The following is an 18,108-nucleotide window of genomic DNA, read 5'->3' on the forward strand; positions in this document are numbered from 1 at the left end:
TCTGTGTTGCTCAGGTTCAAATCTCCGTCAGCTGCTTGCACTTTCTCTCTCTGTCTCTGTCTCTCTCTTCCATGAATGTTTTTTTTTCATTTTTATTAAAACTTTTTTAAAAAATTGAATCACTGTGAGATAGTTAGAAAGCTTTTGTGATTGGATTTCAGTCATACAATGTTCCAATATCCATCCCTCTGCCAGTGTACATTTCCGACCATCAATATATCTCCTGCCACCACTCCCCACCCACCACCAGCCTGCCTCTATGGCAGGTGCTCTGTCTCTCTGTCTCTGTCTCTGTCTCTGTCTCTCATTATTGTTTGCAATACAGATACTGAGCAGCCATCAGGTTTGGTCCTTTTCTCACTTTCAGCACACATCTCCCATCCTGAGCAATCCCTTCCGACCATCATTGTCATAATTGTCCCTTCTCTGTCCCAACTGCCTTCTCGAACCCCAGTTCTGGAGGCCGACTTCCAATCAAGTACCAATCCTCCTGGCCCTTGTTTCTACTGTCCTTGGGTGTTAGTCTTATGCTATGGTGTTTCTGTTTTGGTTTGTTTTTTCAAATATTTCCCTAAGGGACAATTAGCAAGTCAAATCAGAGTTGGTTGTTATTTTTTGGCTTGGAGAGGGTTTAAACACTTAGCATTTGCAAATGTGAAGAAGCAGAGGAGATGTGCTTTAAAAGAACTTAAGAAGTAAATGGTTTTATTATGGAAAACATATCATTACTGGACAAATGAAAAACTGATGCACTTTACCCAGAGTCTTCGTGAATTCCTCTTTGTAGTCAAAAATAAAAAAAGTGCTGGATCTCAAATGACTTCCCTAGAAGCAAAAATTATCTGAGTGGTGTTGTGACCAGGAAGGAAGTCATCATGAGGAATTTTAACAAAATCCACAGAATGTATGTGTGCTCAGTTCAGTCGGCTTAATCAATGCCTGAATAAATAGCAGCCCTCCTATATTTAAAAAAAAAATGCATGTGTGGTACAAAAACCAGATAATATATTTTAACAGGTAATTGAAATATTACCTATTCTAATTATAAATTCATATTATAAGCAGATATGAATATCTCACAACACCCTTGAAATTGGGATTGCTATTTATTAGCAATTTATATATTTTACTTGGAAGAAAACATGTTTTGGATCTTGGGCAAATAGAGATCAGACATTTTAGATTTCTTTAAGTTTGGGAACATGTGATATGTATTCTGTGTCACGTGGGGTGGAATATAGCGGTCGGTTCTATATTTAGTTGTAGCCTCAGAGACAAGCTGACTGCTCTGAGTATAAGAACGAAAATGTTGATTCTTAGGAATGAAATCTTCTGAAACTGCCCTCAGATGTTAGCTTCTTTGCTGAAGATTTTCCTGATGCCGTCTTTCTCCTTTGGAGGAATTGACCATTTTCCTTGCAGTCCCTGCCATGTAGGTCGTTGCAGCTTGACCTCTGTATTATAAACTCCTGAGGTCTAGGAGACCCACCAACAGTGCTTGGTTTATAGGTTGCCCTGAATGTTCATTGCAACAAAGTTCTTGTGAACTTGAACAGCTAGAGTGTAGAGTGTTTTTGTTTGTTTGTTTGTTTTCCCCACGTCTCAGTCCTTACTCAAGAACAAAATAGGTTTCCGTAAAAAAGTGGTTTTTTTTTTTTTTTAATTTATTGTTTTTTGTTTGGGGTTCACACCCAGAGCTGCTCAGGGCTTATTTCTGGCTCTGTGTTCATCAATCACTCCTGGTAGTGCTTGGGGGACAGTATGGAGTATAGCATCTAGAACCCTGGTCAGCTGCATACTATACTAGCTCTCCAGCTCAATTTCTGCAAAATATTTTAAAGATACTGCTTGCTGTTCTGACTCATTACTCATTCTCTAGACCTCCAGGTCTAATTAGATTTGGGCTTAAAAATGCTCTTCACTTTTGGAACTCCTAGAACTGAATGTAAGAATATTTTAGAGCCCATGTTAGAACATTGGCCCAGCTTTGGGCATGAACTGAGATGGTTTCTAGCGTCTGTGAATGGAAGTGATTCTGCTGCCCACACTGAGACCACATATAGCTCTGGCTTCTAACCATCTAATTTCTAGTTGGCTCTGTCTTATCTGTCCTGGCTTTGGTCTGTGGTTCCCAGATGTGGGAGCTGAAGAGACGTGACTGCTATTGTCACTTGAGGACCAAACTGGGGTGACATATAAGTTGGGGTTGCATTAAAGTTTGTCAACACCCGGAAGTACAGACTTAATAAGGAGAATTTTTTTTTTTTGCAGAGAGATGATTTTTTAAAATTATCCATGTTTTATTCCCATAAAAAAAAAAAAACAGTTGCTTGGGTAAACTTTACACTTCCCTGTGTAATAAACCCTGGCGACTTTATTTCCAAGTGGCATACTGCGTCCAGTCAGAATTTATAGCTAAGTTTTTTTCACCTCGAAACATTGTTGTGAAATGGTGATTTTACTTCTAGCCGAATCATTTTCAGGAATGTGCTTTATTTTTTATCGACTGCTTGCTTTGTGCCAGTCATGGGGTTGCATGCTGTCTTGTGCACTATTTCATGAAACGCATCCAAACCACATTTGCCATGGTGTCTTCTTTTGTCTTAAACTTTTGTTTTGACATGATTGTAGATTTACACGTTCTAAGAAAAACACAGAGAGATCCCGTGTACCCCTCACCTATTTTCCTCCAGTGCTAATAATCTTGTGTAACTATGATACAGTTCTATTGACCTTTTCCAGATTTCACCAACTGTGCACGCATGTGTGTGTTTTTGTTTTCTGTATTTTGGCCTGTGTAATTTTACTACATGATTAGGTTATCATTTCTTTTTCAACACTTCTGGGAAACAAGGCTCAGATAAATTAGGTGAAATGCCTTAATGTGTACTCCGAGGATTTCTTCCAAGTTCTGTTTGATCCAACAGGATTGCTCTTTCAGTAATAACAATGATGAATGACAATAGTAATTTATAACAATGGCTGAAACCCTGACATAAGAAACATTTTGAGAGCTTTGCATGTGCCAGGGACTGTTCAAATGTATTAACTATTTTAATGCTCCAAGCACTATGTTACATAAATAACATCATGGTTGAACTATTACCATTAATCAAATAAATTATAATACCAAGAAATAGGTGACTATTTTTAGTATCCCTAAAATTAATAATAGCAACTTTCTACCCTTTTAAAAGCATAATTTTATAGTTTGAACTTCTGACTTAACCACACTGGTTTTGGCAGTTGCAATTATGTGTGTGTGTGTGTGTGTGTGTGTGTGTGTGTGTGTGTGTGTGTGTGAGAGAGAGAGAGAGAAAGAGAGAGAGAGAGGAAGTGAGACAAATATAAACTATGAAGAATGCTTAATTGGAAAAGGCTATTTCCCTCTTTTCCCCGGAGTACTTTAGATTTTTTTTGTCCAAACACAGGCCCACAAGCCTTTGAATTTAATCGGCTACCTCAAGATAGATTATCTATGAAAGTGGAACCTGAAGCATTTGGCTGTGTATTATTCCTGGTTATCAGACTAAAACAATGCTTGAGGCAGATAAGACACCCCAATTCATAATATATTGCTCTTCACTAGTTAACTAGATTGTAAAACTGTCCTCTTGTAGCAGCACTTACTCAGATCACAGGAAGCAGAGGTGTGTGTAAAGGGGGGGGTGTGTGGTGTTCCCAGAAGGTCTTGGTAGACGGAATTTTGTCCTTTTTACCTCATGTAATCCCACCAGAGAGTGAAACATATGCTATGAATTGACAGTGACTTCTGCCAGGTCACCTCCCTGAAGAGTCTTGGGCAGGCCCCGTTGCAACATTTTCTTGGACGGGACCTGACGGCCCCTAAATGAGATGGATGGTGTATGTGGCCTGCTACTGAGGAACACTGTGCTACTGTCTCCCCCAAGGTGCTGGGAGTGAGGAGCAGCCCCAGAAGCTTCTGCCTGTACCCTTAACTTGAAGCTTCTGCCTGTACCCTTAACTTGCAGAAGGTGTCGTCCACCCCTCAGACCACAGTCAGATTTCATCTCAGTTCTGAGGCGTGTGAGACCGTGTGTTCAGGCAAGTGACTGTAACAGCACAGAACAGACCGTGGCCTTCCTTCTGTCTCACATTTTTAGAACTTGACTTTGGCCAGTAGATAATGCCAGTGCTTTGGAAGCCATGCATTAGGAACTGTTTGGAAACCACAGAACCTTTTTAACGAACCGCTCTATCAATTTTCTGCTCCTCTAAGGAAGTTTTTCCTATTCATGACTCATTTCACTCGTGGGCTAGCACCGAGGGAAATGTAATAAAGATTAAGGGCAAAAATATATGCATTTTCTTTCTCTTAAAATCCTATACACAAATTTTCTGTCTCGGGTCGTGTCAACTTGAACTGCAGTTGACAACAGCATCAGGGTAAACACTAGCCTGTGAAGGCAGATAGCTTCGAGATTGAAGAATCATCAAGTGTCCTGCTGGTGCTTTGGAGAAATGTTTTTGTCTGATGGCCCAGCATATAAATCCAGTAAAAAACCACATGCTTCAACCGCCATTGACACACAGACACACACACAGACACACACACAGACACACACACACACACACACACACACACACACACACCTTAAGCGAAATTAATGAGATCAGTCCAAGATTACACTCTGTGTTTTATTTTCATTTTATAGGTCTGTATGAGCTCTTGGCTGCTCTGCCAGCCCAGCTGCAGCCACATGTGGACAGCCAGGAAGACCTGACCTTCCTCTGGGAGATGTTTGGCGAAAAAAGCCTGCATTCACTGGTGAAGGTAAGCCCTCCCGATGTCAGCTTCTCTCTGCGGAAAAACATATGGAAAACTGTTTTTGAGCACCATCTAGTAAACCAGAGATCAGATTGTTGCACTCGAAAAACAAAACTGCCTTGTTCCCTCTGGCTGATGGGCGTGGAAGTGAAAGATCCTACCAAAAATACATCGATGATTTCACTTACGGGTGGTGATCTGGCCGTGCATACTAATACAGCAAACATGTGCTTGCGTGTGTTTAGACAAAGAGGCTGAAATAGTAGCAGGAAGATTTAGACTTCTTTATGGTCAACATTCATGAGCTGGGATTTAACTTAAATAAATAAATGCTCGCAGCAAAAAATTAGAAGGAATATATTTTTTGAGGTTAAAGATGGCAGGGGTTCAGTAGCCACATTAATTTAAAATAATTTCCTTTAACAAAGTCAACTGAAATTCTACCATGCTTTTTCCCCCTCTGTTGGCATGGCGCCACTGAAATGGTATTTTGTGTATAAATACACTGAATTAAAAGAAGAAGAAGGAAAAAAGTCAAAAGAGCTTTTGGAGACAGTTTTTTAGTATAAGTGTCATGCCATCAGCTACCAGAAATCAGATCTTGCCACAGTGACACTGGAAATGATCAGGACTCTGGAAATAGTAAAATGGGAACAAGAAACTTACTGGAAAATATGCCACACTTGATTCTGGAAATAGGAATTGCATTTTCTCACATGTAATCCGGACCAGAAAAAAAAAAGCTACGTCTTCCTTAGAAACCTGTGATCCCTTCATAATCTTTAGTCCCATATTCAACAAACTTCATTAAGTCTGGAAGCCTTGAAAGCAGGATTTTCATTGATGAATGGGGTTGATAAACGAGTGACTTTCAATGCAGTTGCTTTCCAGGATAGGAGAATGTGTATTCTGTGTTCTCTGTCGAAGATGATGAAATTAGTGTGCCTCCAGCAAGGGCAGTTCTTCAGAAGTGGAAGTACAGAGATGGGGTATTGTCCTACATTTCAAAGCCACACACTTTTGAGGGCTAGGGTGTTTTGTTTAGTTATATAATTGTCACATTTAACTTTATGTTCTGAATAATTTTAAATAATTTAGTTGCTGGTTTGGGATGTGTTAAAAATGGTCTTGAGCCACCAACTGGGAGCTCTTTGGCACTATTGCGGCAACGTGGGAAGATGCTGTCCTTGACAACATTGACAAGGCATACGTTCATCGACTTAAAGAAGGCCTTTGATTCTGTTGAGACTGAAGCGGTCATCAAAGCCTTAGCCAAACAGGGCGTTCAAACTCAATACATCAAGGTCCTTTGTGAGCTGTATTACGGATTCACCGCCAGGATCTCACCATTCTACAAGGAAGTGATCATTGACGTAAAGAGAGGGGTTCAGCAGGGTGATACCATTTCACCAAAACTCTTTTTTTTTTTTTTTTTTTTTTTTTTTTGCTTTTTGGGTCACACCCAGCGATGCTCAGGGGTTACTCCTGGTTCTGCACTCAGGAATTACTCCTGGCAGTGCTTGGGGGACCATATGGGATGCCGGGGATCGAACCCGGGTCGGCCGCGTGCAAGGCAAACGCCCTACCCGCTGTGCTATCGCTCCGGCCCCCAAAACTCTTCAGTGCCACCCATGAAAATGTCATGAGACAACTGGAATGGGAATGAATGGGAGTGAAGATAGACGGTCAGCAAGTACACCACCTCCGCTTCACTGATGACATTGTTCTCATAACGCCAAACATTAGCCAAGTGGCACAAATGCTGGCCAACTTCGACCACAAGTGTGGAAAGGTCGGACTGCAGCTGAACCTTAACAAGACGATGGTCATGAAAAACAAACTAATCCTTGATGCTCCATTTGCTCTCAATAGAATGAACATCTCCGAATGCAGCAGCTATGTGTACCTGGGTCGAGGAATCAACATGAGGAATGACTTGGTGCCAGAACTGTGCAGAAGGAAGAGACCAACGTGGAACGCCTTCACAAGCATTGAAGAAATGGTTAAGAGGATGAAGGACCTCTGACTCCAAGCACATTTTTCAACTCCACCGTTCTTCCTGCACCAACTTATGCCTCAGAGACCTGGGCCCTATGCAAACAGGATGAGAACACTCTTCGGGTATCTCAAAGAGGAATTAAAAGAGCTATGCTAGGAGTATCAAGTCTCACTCAAGTGAGAGAAGGAATCAGGAGCTCTGACCTCCATCGACGATCAAGAATCAGGGACGCTGTCTCGTTTGCCAAGACATCAAAAATCAGATGGGCTGGACATGTAATGCGATTCAGAGATGACCACTAGACTAGAGCTGTTATGGACTGGATTCCATGGGACGTCAAAAGACCGAATGGCTGCCCACCAACAAGATTGTCAGACTTCTTCATTAAAACCCTGAATGAAAAAAAAAATGGCCTTGAGACTGTAATTTGTGAATTACTCAGTCACAAGCATTACCGAGGCAATCATGAAAATATTCCTGTAACTGTATAGAAATAAGATGGCTGTGGATTTATTTGATATTTTGATAAGAGGAATGAGATATGTTTCCAGGGGACATCAATATCATCCCTTAATCTTTGAAGAAACATGCCCCCATGGTTTTGTCTATAAAATTTGTTTCCTTACGTTTAAGTTGGAAATGACTTGACAAGGTTGGTTGTGAGCTTTGAATAAAATAATGAAGATCTTAATTCTGGATGATGCAGTTTAGGCAAGCATAAGTATACATTACTAAAAAGTATGGTGGAAAACATTATCAGAACCTATAAGAATCAAAATAATAGAAGATGGTTATTATAATAAAAGCAATTTTTTATTAAATGTTAAAATCTGTCTATATATGTTTATTAAGGGTTTATAAAAAAAGATGGAAAAAAAAGTAATTTTTTTAAAAAAGTGTAAAACGCGGCCGCCCGGCCATTGGACCCTGAGCCACTGCCCCTTTCCGAGTCCCGCCGGCCCAGCCTTTCCTGTCTGGCTCCGTCCAACCCGGCCGTTTTGCAGGTAATCAGGCCACTCCCAGCCATGCCTCCCGGGTGCCCCCAGGTTCCCACGCGGCTGCCCCACGTCCCACGAGCCCCTGCAAGGAAGAAACTGGGCCGTGGCCTGTATCTCAGGGGGCGTGGCCTAAAAGGGGCGTGGCCTCCTGCCCGAGCAGCAGCCGCTAATGTGCCCGCAGTTATTCTTTCCTACCTTAGCACATTAGGTATAGTGTTCTTGCTTTGAAAATCGTTTTAACCCATCTCAATCACTTATGCGAACTAGCCCATTAGCTTATTTCAACTTTAGAAAAATTATCAGTGAATAAGAGAAGCTTAGCAAAACCTTTGTAAAGAAAACTTAGCTTTAAGTCTTCATTGAAGACCCCACATCAATCAGGAAGAAACGCCTGAGTATAAGTAAGAACTCTAGAATAGGAACAAAGCTGCCATCAGCAATAGCACAACCAGAGCCCCTCTTTCTCTCAGCAAGAGGGAGTAGGAATAAACAACTACATAGTTCCAATTCTGTACTTCCATAACAATATGAAGAAGCAGCGAAAATCCCCTTCACGAAGAGAGGGAGAAGAAAAGATACCAGAAACCTCAAAAGAGGCTACCCACATCTGTGATCTCTCAGATAAACAAGTCAGAGAGGAAATTTGGAGGAGAATCGACCTACTCCAAGCAACTATGGAACAGATGTCCAATAAATTAAGGGAGGAGATGAATGAATCACTGCAACGTTCTACCAAAAAAATGCAGGAAGAAATGAGAGCAGAAATTTCAAACCTACGAACGGAAGTGACACAAATAAACGAATCGGTAGATGAATTAAAAATCTCATTAGATGCCCTCAACAGTAGAATGACTACAGCCGAAGACAGAATCAGCGACCTAGAGGATGAGCTGCAGAAAGCTTACAGACAACAACAAATAATGGCGAAAGACCTCAAAATGGCTATAGGGCGAATCAGAGCCCTTGGGGATGACTTCAAGAGGAACAACATAAGAATCATTGGAGTACCAGAACCACAGGGAAGTAACCCCAACGAAAAAAACACAGTCAAAGACATCATTGTAAGAAATTCCCAGAGCTGGAGAAGGCAGGCATCCAGATGCAAGGAGTCCAAAGAGTGCCAGCAAAAAGAGACCCAAATAAAAAGACTCCGAGGCATATCATAGTCAGAATGGCGGATGCTGTGGATAGAGACACAATTCTACAAGCAGCAAGGTCAAAGAAGGAAATCACATACAAAGGAGCACCCCTCAGATTTACAGCAGACCTGTCAGAGGAAACCCTTCGAGCCCGAAGACAATGGTGGGACATAGTGAAAAAAACTCAACGAAATGAATGCCTCACCAAGAATACTTTACCCGGCTAAACTCTCACTCAAACTTGAAGGAACCATACACTATTTCTTGGATAAACAACAGCTCAGGAACTTCATAGACTCAAAACCAAACTTAAAAGAGGGTCTAAAGGGGCTACTGTAAGCTAAGGAGGAACCCCATAAGAACAACTAACCCCACAGAAAGATGACACAAAACCCCATCACAATAATCTCTCTCAATGTCAATGGCCTAAATGCACCTATCAAGAGACACAGAGTGGCAAAATGGATCCGGAAATTAAGCCCAACATTCTGCTGTTTGAAAGAAACACACCTGAACAAACAGAGTAAACACAGACTCAAAGTCAAAGGATAGAAAACAATCCTGCAAGCAAACAACTCCCTTGAAAAAGCTGGAGTGGCCATCCTAGTATCCGACAATATAGATTTCAGGTTGAAAAAGATTAGAAGGGACAGCGAAGGCCACTTTCTATTCATCAAGGGATATGCACAACAGGAGGAAATCACACTCTTAAACGTATACGCACCCAATGAACGACTGGCTAAATACTTAAAACAACTCCTTACAGACCTCAAAGAGGACATCACTAATAGCACAATAGTAGTCGGAGACTGCAATACCCCCTTATCACCTCTGGATAGATCAACAAGAACAAAACTCAGCAAGGAAATACTGACTCTGAAAGAAGAAATGGAAGAGAGAGGCCTAATAGACCTATACAGGGCTTTACACCCCAAAAAGAAAGAATACACATTCTTTTCCAGTGCACATGGAACATTTTCAAAAATAGACCATGTACTGGGCCCCAGAACATACCTCAATAGAATAGGAAAAATAGAAATTGTATCAACCGTCTTTTCAGACCACGAAGCGCTGAAGATAGAAGCTAACCACACACCGACACGGAGAACCAAATCAAATGCCTGGAAACTAAACAACTCAATGTTGAACAATGAGTGGGTCAGGAAGGAAATCAAAGAAGAAACCAAAAAATACTTAGAAAAAAATGAAAATGAGGACACGAGTTATTAAAACCTATGGGACGCAGCTAAAGCCGTGTTAAGGGGAAAATTTATAGCTCTCCAAGCATTCCTCAGGAAGGAAGAAAGGGCCCACATAGAGATCTTGACTTCACGGCTCAAGACCTTAGAAAAGGACCAGAAAAAGGAACCCAAACCAGAACGAAGGAAAGAAATAATAAAAATGAGAGCAGAAATTAATGACATCGAAACCAAAAAAACAATCCGAAAGATCAATGAAACAAAGAGCTGGTTCTTCAAGAAAATAAATAAGATTGATAAACTGCTAGCAAGACTCACAAAGAAAGAAAGAGAGAGAACCCTAATAAATCGAATCAGAAATGAAAAGGGGGAAATCATAACAGAAACCAGTGAGATTCAAAAGATCATCAGAGACTTATTTGAAGATCTATATGCCACAAAACAAGAGAACCTAAAAGAAATGGATGAATTCCTTGATTCCTACAATCTCCCAAGTCTGAACAAAGAAGACTTGGAATACTTGAATAGACTCATTAATGTTAAGGAACTTGAAATTGTAATCAAAAATCTCCCCAAAAACAAAAGCCCAGGCCCAGATGGATTCACTGGCAAATTCTTTCAAACATTCAAAGAAGACCTGTTGCCAGTTTTCCTCAAGCTTTTTCAGGAAATTGAAAAAACAGAAACACTCCCAAACAGTTTCTATGAAGCACACATCTCCCTAATACCAAAAGCAAAGACACCACTAGGAAAGAAAACTATATGAACACTGATGCAAAGATCCTCAACAAAATATTAGCAAATAGGATACAACAACTCATCAAGAAGATCATACACCATGACCAAGTGGGATTCATCCCGGGGATGCAGGGATGGTTTAACATCCGGAAATCAATCAACATAATCCATCATATCAACAAAAGTAAAGATAAAAACCATATGATCATATCAATAGATGCAGAGAAAGCATTTGACAAGATCCAACATCGGTTCATGATGAAAACTCTCACCAAAATGGGTTTTGGAGGAACTTTCCTCAAGATAGTCGAAGCCATCTACCACAAGCCTATGGCAAGCATTATCCACAATGGAGAAAAACTAAGGGCCTTTCCTCTAAGATCAGGCACAAAACAAGGATGCCCACTCTCACCACTTCTCTTCAATATACTACTGGAAGTACTTGCAATAGCTGTTAGACAAGAAAAAGAGATTAAGGGCATCCAGATAGGAAAGGAAGAAATGAAACTCTCACTATTTGCAGATGATATGATACTATATCTAGAGAAGCCTAAAGCCTCTACTAAGAAACTCTTAGAAACAATAGACTTATACAGTAAAGTTGCAAGGTACAAAATCAATACCCAAAAATCCATGGCCTTCCTTTATACAAACAATGAGGCAGAGGAAAGGGACATGAAAAAAGCAATCCCATTCACAATTGTGCCCCAGAAAATCAAGTACTTCGGAATCAGCCTAACCAAGGAAGTAAAAGACCTCTACAAATAAAACTATAAAATGCTACTCCATGAAATAAAAGAAGACACGAGGAAATGGAAACATATACCTTGCTCATGGATAGGGAGAATCAATATTGTCAAAATGGCAATACTCCCCAAAGCATTATACAGATTCAACGCGATCCCTATAAGGATACCCATGACATTCTTCAAAGAAACGGATCAAGCAATCCTAAAATTCATATGGAACAACAAACGCCCACGGATAGCTAAAACAATTCTTGGGAAAAGGACGATGGGAGTTATCACCCTCCCCAACCTCAAACTTTACTACAAAGCGGTAACAATTAAAACAGCATGGTACTGGAACAAAGGCAGACCCGAAGACCAATGGAACAGGGTGGAATATCCCTACACCCAACCCCAAATTTACGATCACCTAATCTTTGATAAGGGAGCAAGAAATGTGAAGTGGAGCAAGGAAAGCCTCTTTAACAAATGGTGCTGGTACAACTGGACAACCACATGCAAAAGAATGTGCCTCGACCTGACACCGTGCACAAAAGTCAGATCAAAATGGATTAAAGACCTCAACATCAGACCACAAACCATAAGGTACATTGAAGACAAGGTTGGCAAAACCCTCCACGATGTTGAAGATAAAGGTATCTTCAAAAATGACACGGAACTAAGCAATCTAGTAGAAACAGAGATCAACAATGGGACTACATTAAACTAAAAAGCTTCTGCACCGCAAAAGATACAATGACCAAAATACAAAGTTTATCTACAGAATGGGAAAGGATATTTACACAATACCCATCAGATAAGGGGTTGATATCAAGGGTATATAAAGCACTGGTTGAACTCTACAAGAAGAAAACATCCAACCCCATCAGAAAATGGGCCAAAGAAATGAACAGAAACTTTTCCAAGGAAGAGATACGAATGGCCAAAAGGCACATGAAAAAGTGCTCTACATCACTAATCATCAGAGAGATGCAGATCAAAACAACCATGAGATACCACCTCACACCACAGAGAGTTGCACACATCCAGAAGAACAAAAGCAATCACTGTTGGAGAGGATGTGAGGAGAAAGGAACCCTTCTACACCCCTGGTGGGAATGCCGACTAGTTCAGCCCTTTTGGAAAACAATATGGACGATACTCAAAAAACTAGAGTTTGGGCTTCCATTTGACCCAGCAATACCACTGCTGGGAATATATCCCAGAGGAGCAAAAAAGTATAGTTGAAACGACATCTGCACTTAGATGTTCATCGCAGCACTGTTTACAATAGCCAGAATCTGGAAATAACCTGAGTGCCCTAGAACAGATGACTGGCTGAAGAAACTTTGGTACATCTATGTAATGGAATACTATGCAACTGTTAGAAAAAATGAGGTCATGAAGTTTGCATATAAGTGGATCAGCATGGAAAGTATCATGCTAAGTGAAATGAGTCAGAGAGAGAGAGACAGACATAGAAAGATTGTGCTCATCTGTGGAATATAGAATAATAGAATAGGAGTCTAACACCCAAGAATAGTAGAAATAAGTACCAGGAGGCTGTCTCCATGGCTTGGAGGCTGTTCTCCCATTCTGGGCAACTCAGAGAAGGGAACACCAAGTAAAACGTGGTTGGAGGTCATACGGGGGAAGGGTGACGCGTGCCGAATGTAGACTAGAGACTGAACACAATGGCCACTCAACATCTTTATTGCAAACTACAACACCTAATCAGAGAGAGAGAACAAAAGGGAATACCCTGCCATAGTGGCAGTGTGGGGTGGGGGGAGACGGGACTGTGGATGGTCGGAGGGATGCTGGGTTTACTGGTGGTGGAGAATGGGCACTGGTGAAGGGATGGGTTCTCGAACTTTGTATGGGGGAAATATGACCACAAAAATGTATAAATCTATAACTGTACCCTCACTGTGATTCACTAATAAAAAACAAACAAACAAATAAATAAAGTGTAAAAGAAGATATTTGTGGGATTAATAGATGGTTCAGTGGAATGATCCTGTCTTTGTTTGCTGGAGGCCTCGGGTTTGAGCCCTGACACCATGTAGACCCCTGAGCACTGATAGATACCACGCCTGAGCACTGCCAGCTCTGCTCTCCCGCTTCCCTCTCAAAAAAACTCTTGTTTACACTGGGTGAGTTTTTAGTATAGATTGATTTTTGAAGCATGTCAATAAGAAATGGTTAGGAAGCATACAGTGGATGTTGCCAGCATTTAAGTAGCACGGTAACACGTGATATTACTGTATCTTTAAAATTTTTAAAGTTCCGAGTATTTTTCAGTAATTGCTATCAAACTTAAGTTAAAAAAAATTTTATGCCACTGACCTCAGTTTTAATCCTGGCACTACGTATGGTCTCCTGAGCATTTCCAGGAGTAAGCCAAAGGTAAACCCTGAGTACCACCAAATATGGCTCCCCAAATAAATAAAAGGACCATTAAATCACCACAATCTTAAATACATTTAACTTGCTGGTCTAATGTTTTTTTTGTTTTTTGTTTTTATTTTTTTTTTGGTTTTGGGTCACACCTGGAAATACACAGGGATTACTCCTGGCTCGTGCTGCAATTACTTCTGGCCATGCTCAAGGGACCATATGGGATGCTGGGAATCGAACCCGAGGCTGCCACATGCAAGGCAAACGCCCTACCAGCTGTGCTATCACTCCAGCCTATGTATAATGTTTTATAGTGAAGACAAGGCAGTGCCCAAGAGTCAGTGACAGGTTTAGTCACCTGGACTTACTGAGCCAGGATCTGGCAGGAGTAATCGAATAACAAAATGTTATTAGCATAAAGCTGAGAATTAGCTGCACCCCTTAAGATTGAAATCACAGAAGCACAGTAATTCAATCATTATCTTGAAATCTTTTGAAAATACAAAGTGATGCTTGTTGAAATATTGCAGAATCCCAAAAGGGCAAAAATCAGATTACTGCTCTTTTTATCTCTTGCCTCCATCCATAGAGGCAACTAAGAGGATAAAGAAAATATGCACAACTATTTAAAAAGGAAGTAGAATTGTTTATTTTTACCTTAAAAGCCAATAAAAACTAAGGAAAGAACAAACTTTTTTTTTTTAGGAAACTCACAACTACCAACATATTTAGCAATGAATATAATATTTAAACAAGTCTTGTGCCATATCTTGTTTTAAACCATATTACCAAAAAGTATACATAACATGACTACAGCTAAAACTAGTTTACACTAAAGAAATACCAGATAAACACAAGGAAAGATGATAAATTTAGAAATGAGGTTAGAACACAGATTATATGCTTTAAGGTTCTGTATATTTATAAAAGTTAGGTTCAAAATGTGTCTTGAAGCCTGACTTTCATATTCATTGAATCAGGTAAATTCTTATTCTTATTTTGCTTCATCTTACAAAAGAGATTTCCATTCTTATGTGTGACATTTTTTCACGTCTTATATGTGTTGATTTTTGGCCTATATTCTAAAACCTCATCCTCACAGCTTTTATTAAACTTTCCTATTTTGAATTTTTCTCTTAAAAACATCATATCCACAGCTAACACCCTATAGAAGATCTTCTGGTATTGAACCAAGTGTTTAATGTATTTTACATTAATATTTACAATACAATTCCTGAGTTACATGGGTAAATTGTTTAGTTTTCCTAGAAACTGCCAAACTGTCTTCCAAAATGACCATACCATTTTGTATTTTTACCCACAACGAATGAGAGTTCTGCTACTTTGCATCCTTGTCAGCATTTGACATGATCAGGAAGTTTGAATTTTAACTTTCCTATATTGGATGTGTGGTGGTATCTTGCTGTTGTTCTTTGCTCTGATTCATGCTTCTCTGAAGCATGCATATTCCTCATTTGAGGGGTACAAATCTGGTTTGTGTTTTGTGTACATTTCCTGTGGTGGCTTGTCTTGTCCATTCTCATAATGACTTATTTCATAGAGCAGAAGTTTTTTTGTGTTAATGAAGTTTAGCTTAATGACTTTTTTCCCTCCACAGATTGCTCTTTTGTTAAATTGTATTTAACAATTCATTGTCATACCAAGGTTATCCAGATTTTTCTTGTCTAGCTCTATAGATTGGTATTTACATTTAATTTTCTGATCCACTGAGTTGTGTGTGTGTGTGTGTGTGTGTGTGTGTGTGAAACTTTTGTTCATACGAATATCCACTTGTTCTGAGCTCCAAAACTGTAGTTGAAAAGACTTTACCTCTGCCACTCTGTCAAAGATGAATTGACTTTATTTTTGTGGGTCTGTTTTGGGGCACTCTGGTTCTACTGATTTAATTGTCTGTGCCAGCGTTGCTTACAGTGGACTGTATAATGGGTGGTGATGGGGAGGTGACGCTGGAATTATGTGGGATATAGTCATAGCCTCAGTGGCAACTGGGTAGTACTTTCAGTTTGTATGCTTAAAGAAATTAGATTTCTAGGGGCAAGTTGAAAGTCCATTACCCGGTGACTTCCGTTCTCTTCAGATGTAGCAGCAAAAAACCCAAAGTCTTCCTTCATCTACTTTCTGATATGGTGGTTTCTCTATTATTATGGATCTGTAAGTGTTCTTTAGTTCAGAGACCAAGTCCATATCAAATAGAAGATTTCTATTTCTTCCCATGGTATTGTTTTGTCACCTTCTTGTAATGGTATGTTACAGTTTATGTTGTTTTCTCCTATAAAGAAGTTCTTTTATCTTGGGGGGTGGGTTGGGCCACATGCAACAGTGCCCAGGGGTCACTCCTAAGGTGCTCAGGATAAATGTTGGGGATCCAACTGGGGTCAGCCTCCAGCAAGGCAGGAACCTTAACCCTTGTGCAATCTCTTCAGCCCCACAAATAAGTGTTTTATCACACCCATAATAAACCACGGAAATACATATAACTAAACTCAGGTAGTATTAGAAGTGCCACAATAATCTCTTAGTTGTTTGCCTGATTCATTAATAAATATGAACACTTGGAAGGTAAAACGAATTCCTAGTATTAGTCCTAATTTAAAAGAACTATTAAATATTAAGTAGTGGACATATGTGTTATCAGAAACACCCTGAAAGATGTCCTGAAATTCTGTTTTAATAAAAACATATGAATTTGTGGTCAGATTAGTCGGCTAGTGAAAATGCTCTATGAAAAAATAACTTGATGGGAGTTTATTTTTAAATTGCTGCTAATATGGTTGTTAAAGTTTTTAGTGCTCATGAATTTTGGTATAATTTCAAAACTGAAAATTTTAGTCTTGAGTTTAAGTGCTGAGCAGATGCTCACATCGCAACCCATGAATAAGACCATAATTTCACGCTTAAATAATTTTATATTCCCAACCTAGAAACTGTAGAACATGCAAAGCCAGGTTGAAAGTAATGCTTGATGTTAAGTTTTCAGTAATTCACATTTTCTTACTAATTGGTGCTCTGAGATTTGTTTGGAAAGTAGTTATTTCCAGGATGATCAATACAATCAAACTGTAAAAAAAGAAAATTTCTTTGAACAGTGGTTTTATATGCCATTTTGTTTTTCTGGGCAGGCTCTTTAGATTACTTATTCCTTTAAATATAGGAGCCATGAAAAACATCATACCGAGGTGGTAGGAAGGTGATATTGACTGAAGGTGTCAAGGTTCAAAACGATTTACTTCTTAAGATGCTTGCTGGGTCACGGCTCTTTATGAACAAATAGTGTTTTGTGGGGAAGAGAGGGCAGGTGTGAGGTTCAGAGAGTAAATCTGTTGGGGAGGTTATGTTACTTGCCTCTGCAATACCATTTGCCTTGGCTGGGAGGAAAAGGAAAAGACAGCCAGACATTGTGAGTGATCGCTGGCCACCTGGCCGGCCAGCCTGGAGACCTGGGTATCAGCAGCTGGTAAGGCTCCTTGGCCAGTAAGAAGTAATTGTCCTGCCAGTTTGGTTGTAGCCACTAGACAAAGTTATTTCTTACGTTATAGTTTACTTTTTTTTTTTCTTTAGGCGCAGACACATGTAAAGTCTGCCAGAGATACGGAATTCCTAAGATTCTGAGCAAATTGTTGCCTTTGTAATTCATACTCTCAAAACACTGGCTGCGCGCAGAGCTTTGTGGAGAGCCACCCGGGACTGGGGATGAGCGAATAGGAGCCAGGCTGGGGAAGCTTTGACAGCCTCTGTCCTGTGCCGCTAGGGTCCAGTTACGGCAAAGCAGTGTCTTTGGAAAGCTCTCGATGGCAGTGGGGATATAGCCCTAAAGGACACATGCCCAGCATGTATAAGCTGCTGATTTTGATAGCCAGAGCCCCCTGATCCCCTAAACTCACAGGTGACAGCTCTGCTTATAAAGAGAAAGAGATGAAGATGTGACACAGGGAGCATCAGAATTGTCATCTGGAACTGGGATTCATGGGTTTAATTATTGACAGAAATGAACACGGAACATTTCTGTTTCCTACTCTAAATTCTAATTTAAGAATAGAACAGGTGGAGCGGAGACTACCTAGATCTCTCATCTGCCGTGTAGCGGGGATTTTCACTGC

General features: G+C 40.2%; 1 protein-coding gene across 5 annotated transcripts in view; it reads left to right on the forward strand.

Annotated features, from left to right (window-relative positions):
- MPP7 (MAGUK p55 scaffold protein 7) overlaps positions 1-18,108 on the forward strand; it is a 259,109-nt gene that overhangs the window by 112,699 nt on the left and 128,302 nt on the right. For all 5 annotated transcript variants that reach the window (XM_055147233.1, XM_055147234.1, XM_055147235.1 and 2 more), the window contains exon 3: positions 4,677-4,795. In XM_055147233.1, coding sequence (XP_055003208.1) covers positions 4,677-4,795 — 119 coding nt within the window. The remainder of the gene's footprint in view (positions 1-4,676; positions 4,796-18,108) is intronic.

Source organism: Sorex araneus, chromosome 9 (genome assembly GCF_027595985.1).
Source record: "Sorex araneus isolate mSorAra2 chromosome 9, mSorAra2.pri, whole genome shotgun sequence".
Lineage (NCBI taxonomy): Eukaryota > Metazoa > Chordata > Mammalia > Eulipotyphla > Soricidae > Sorex > Sorex araneus.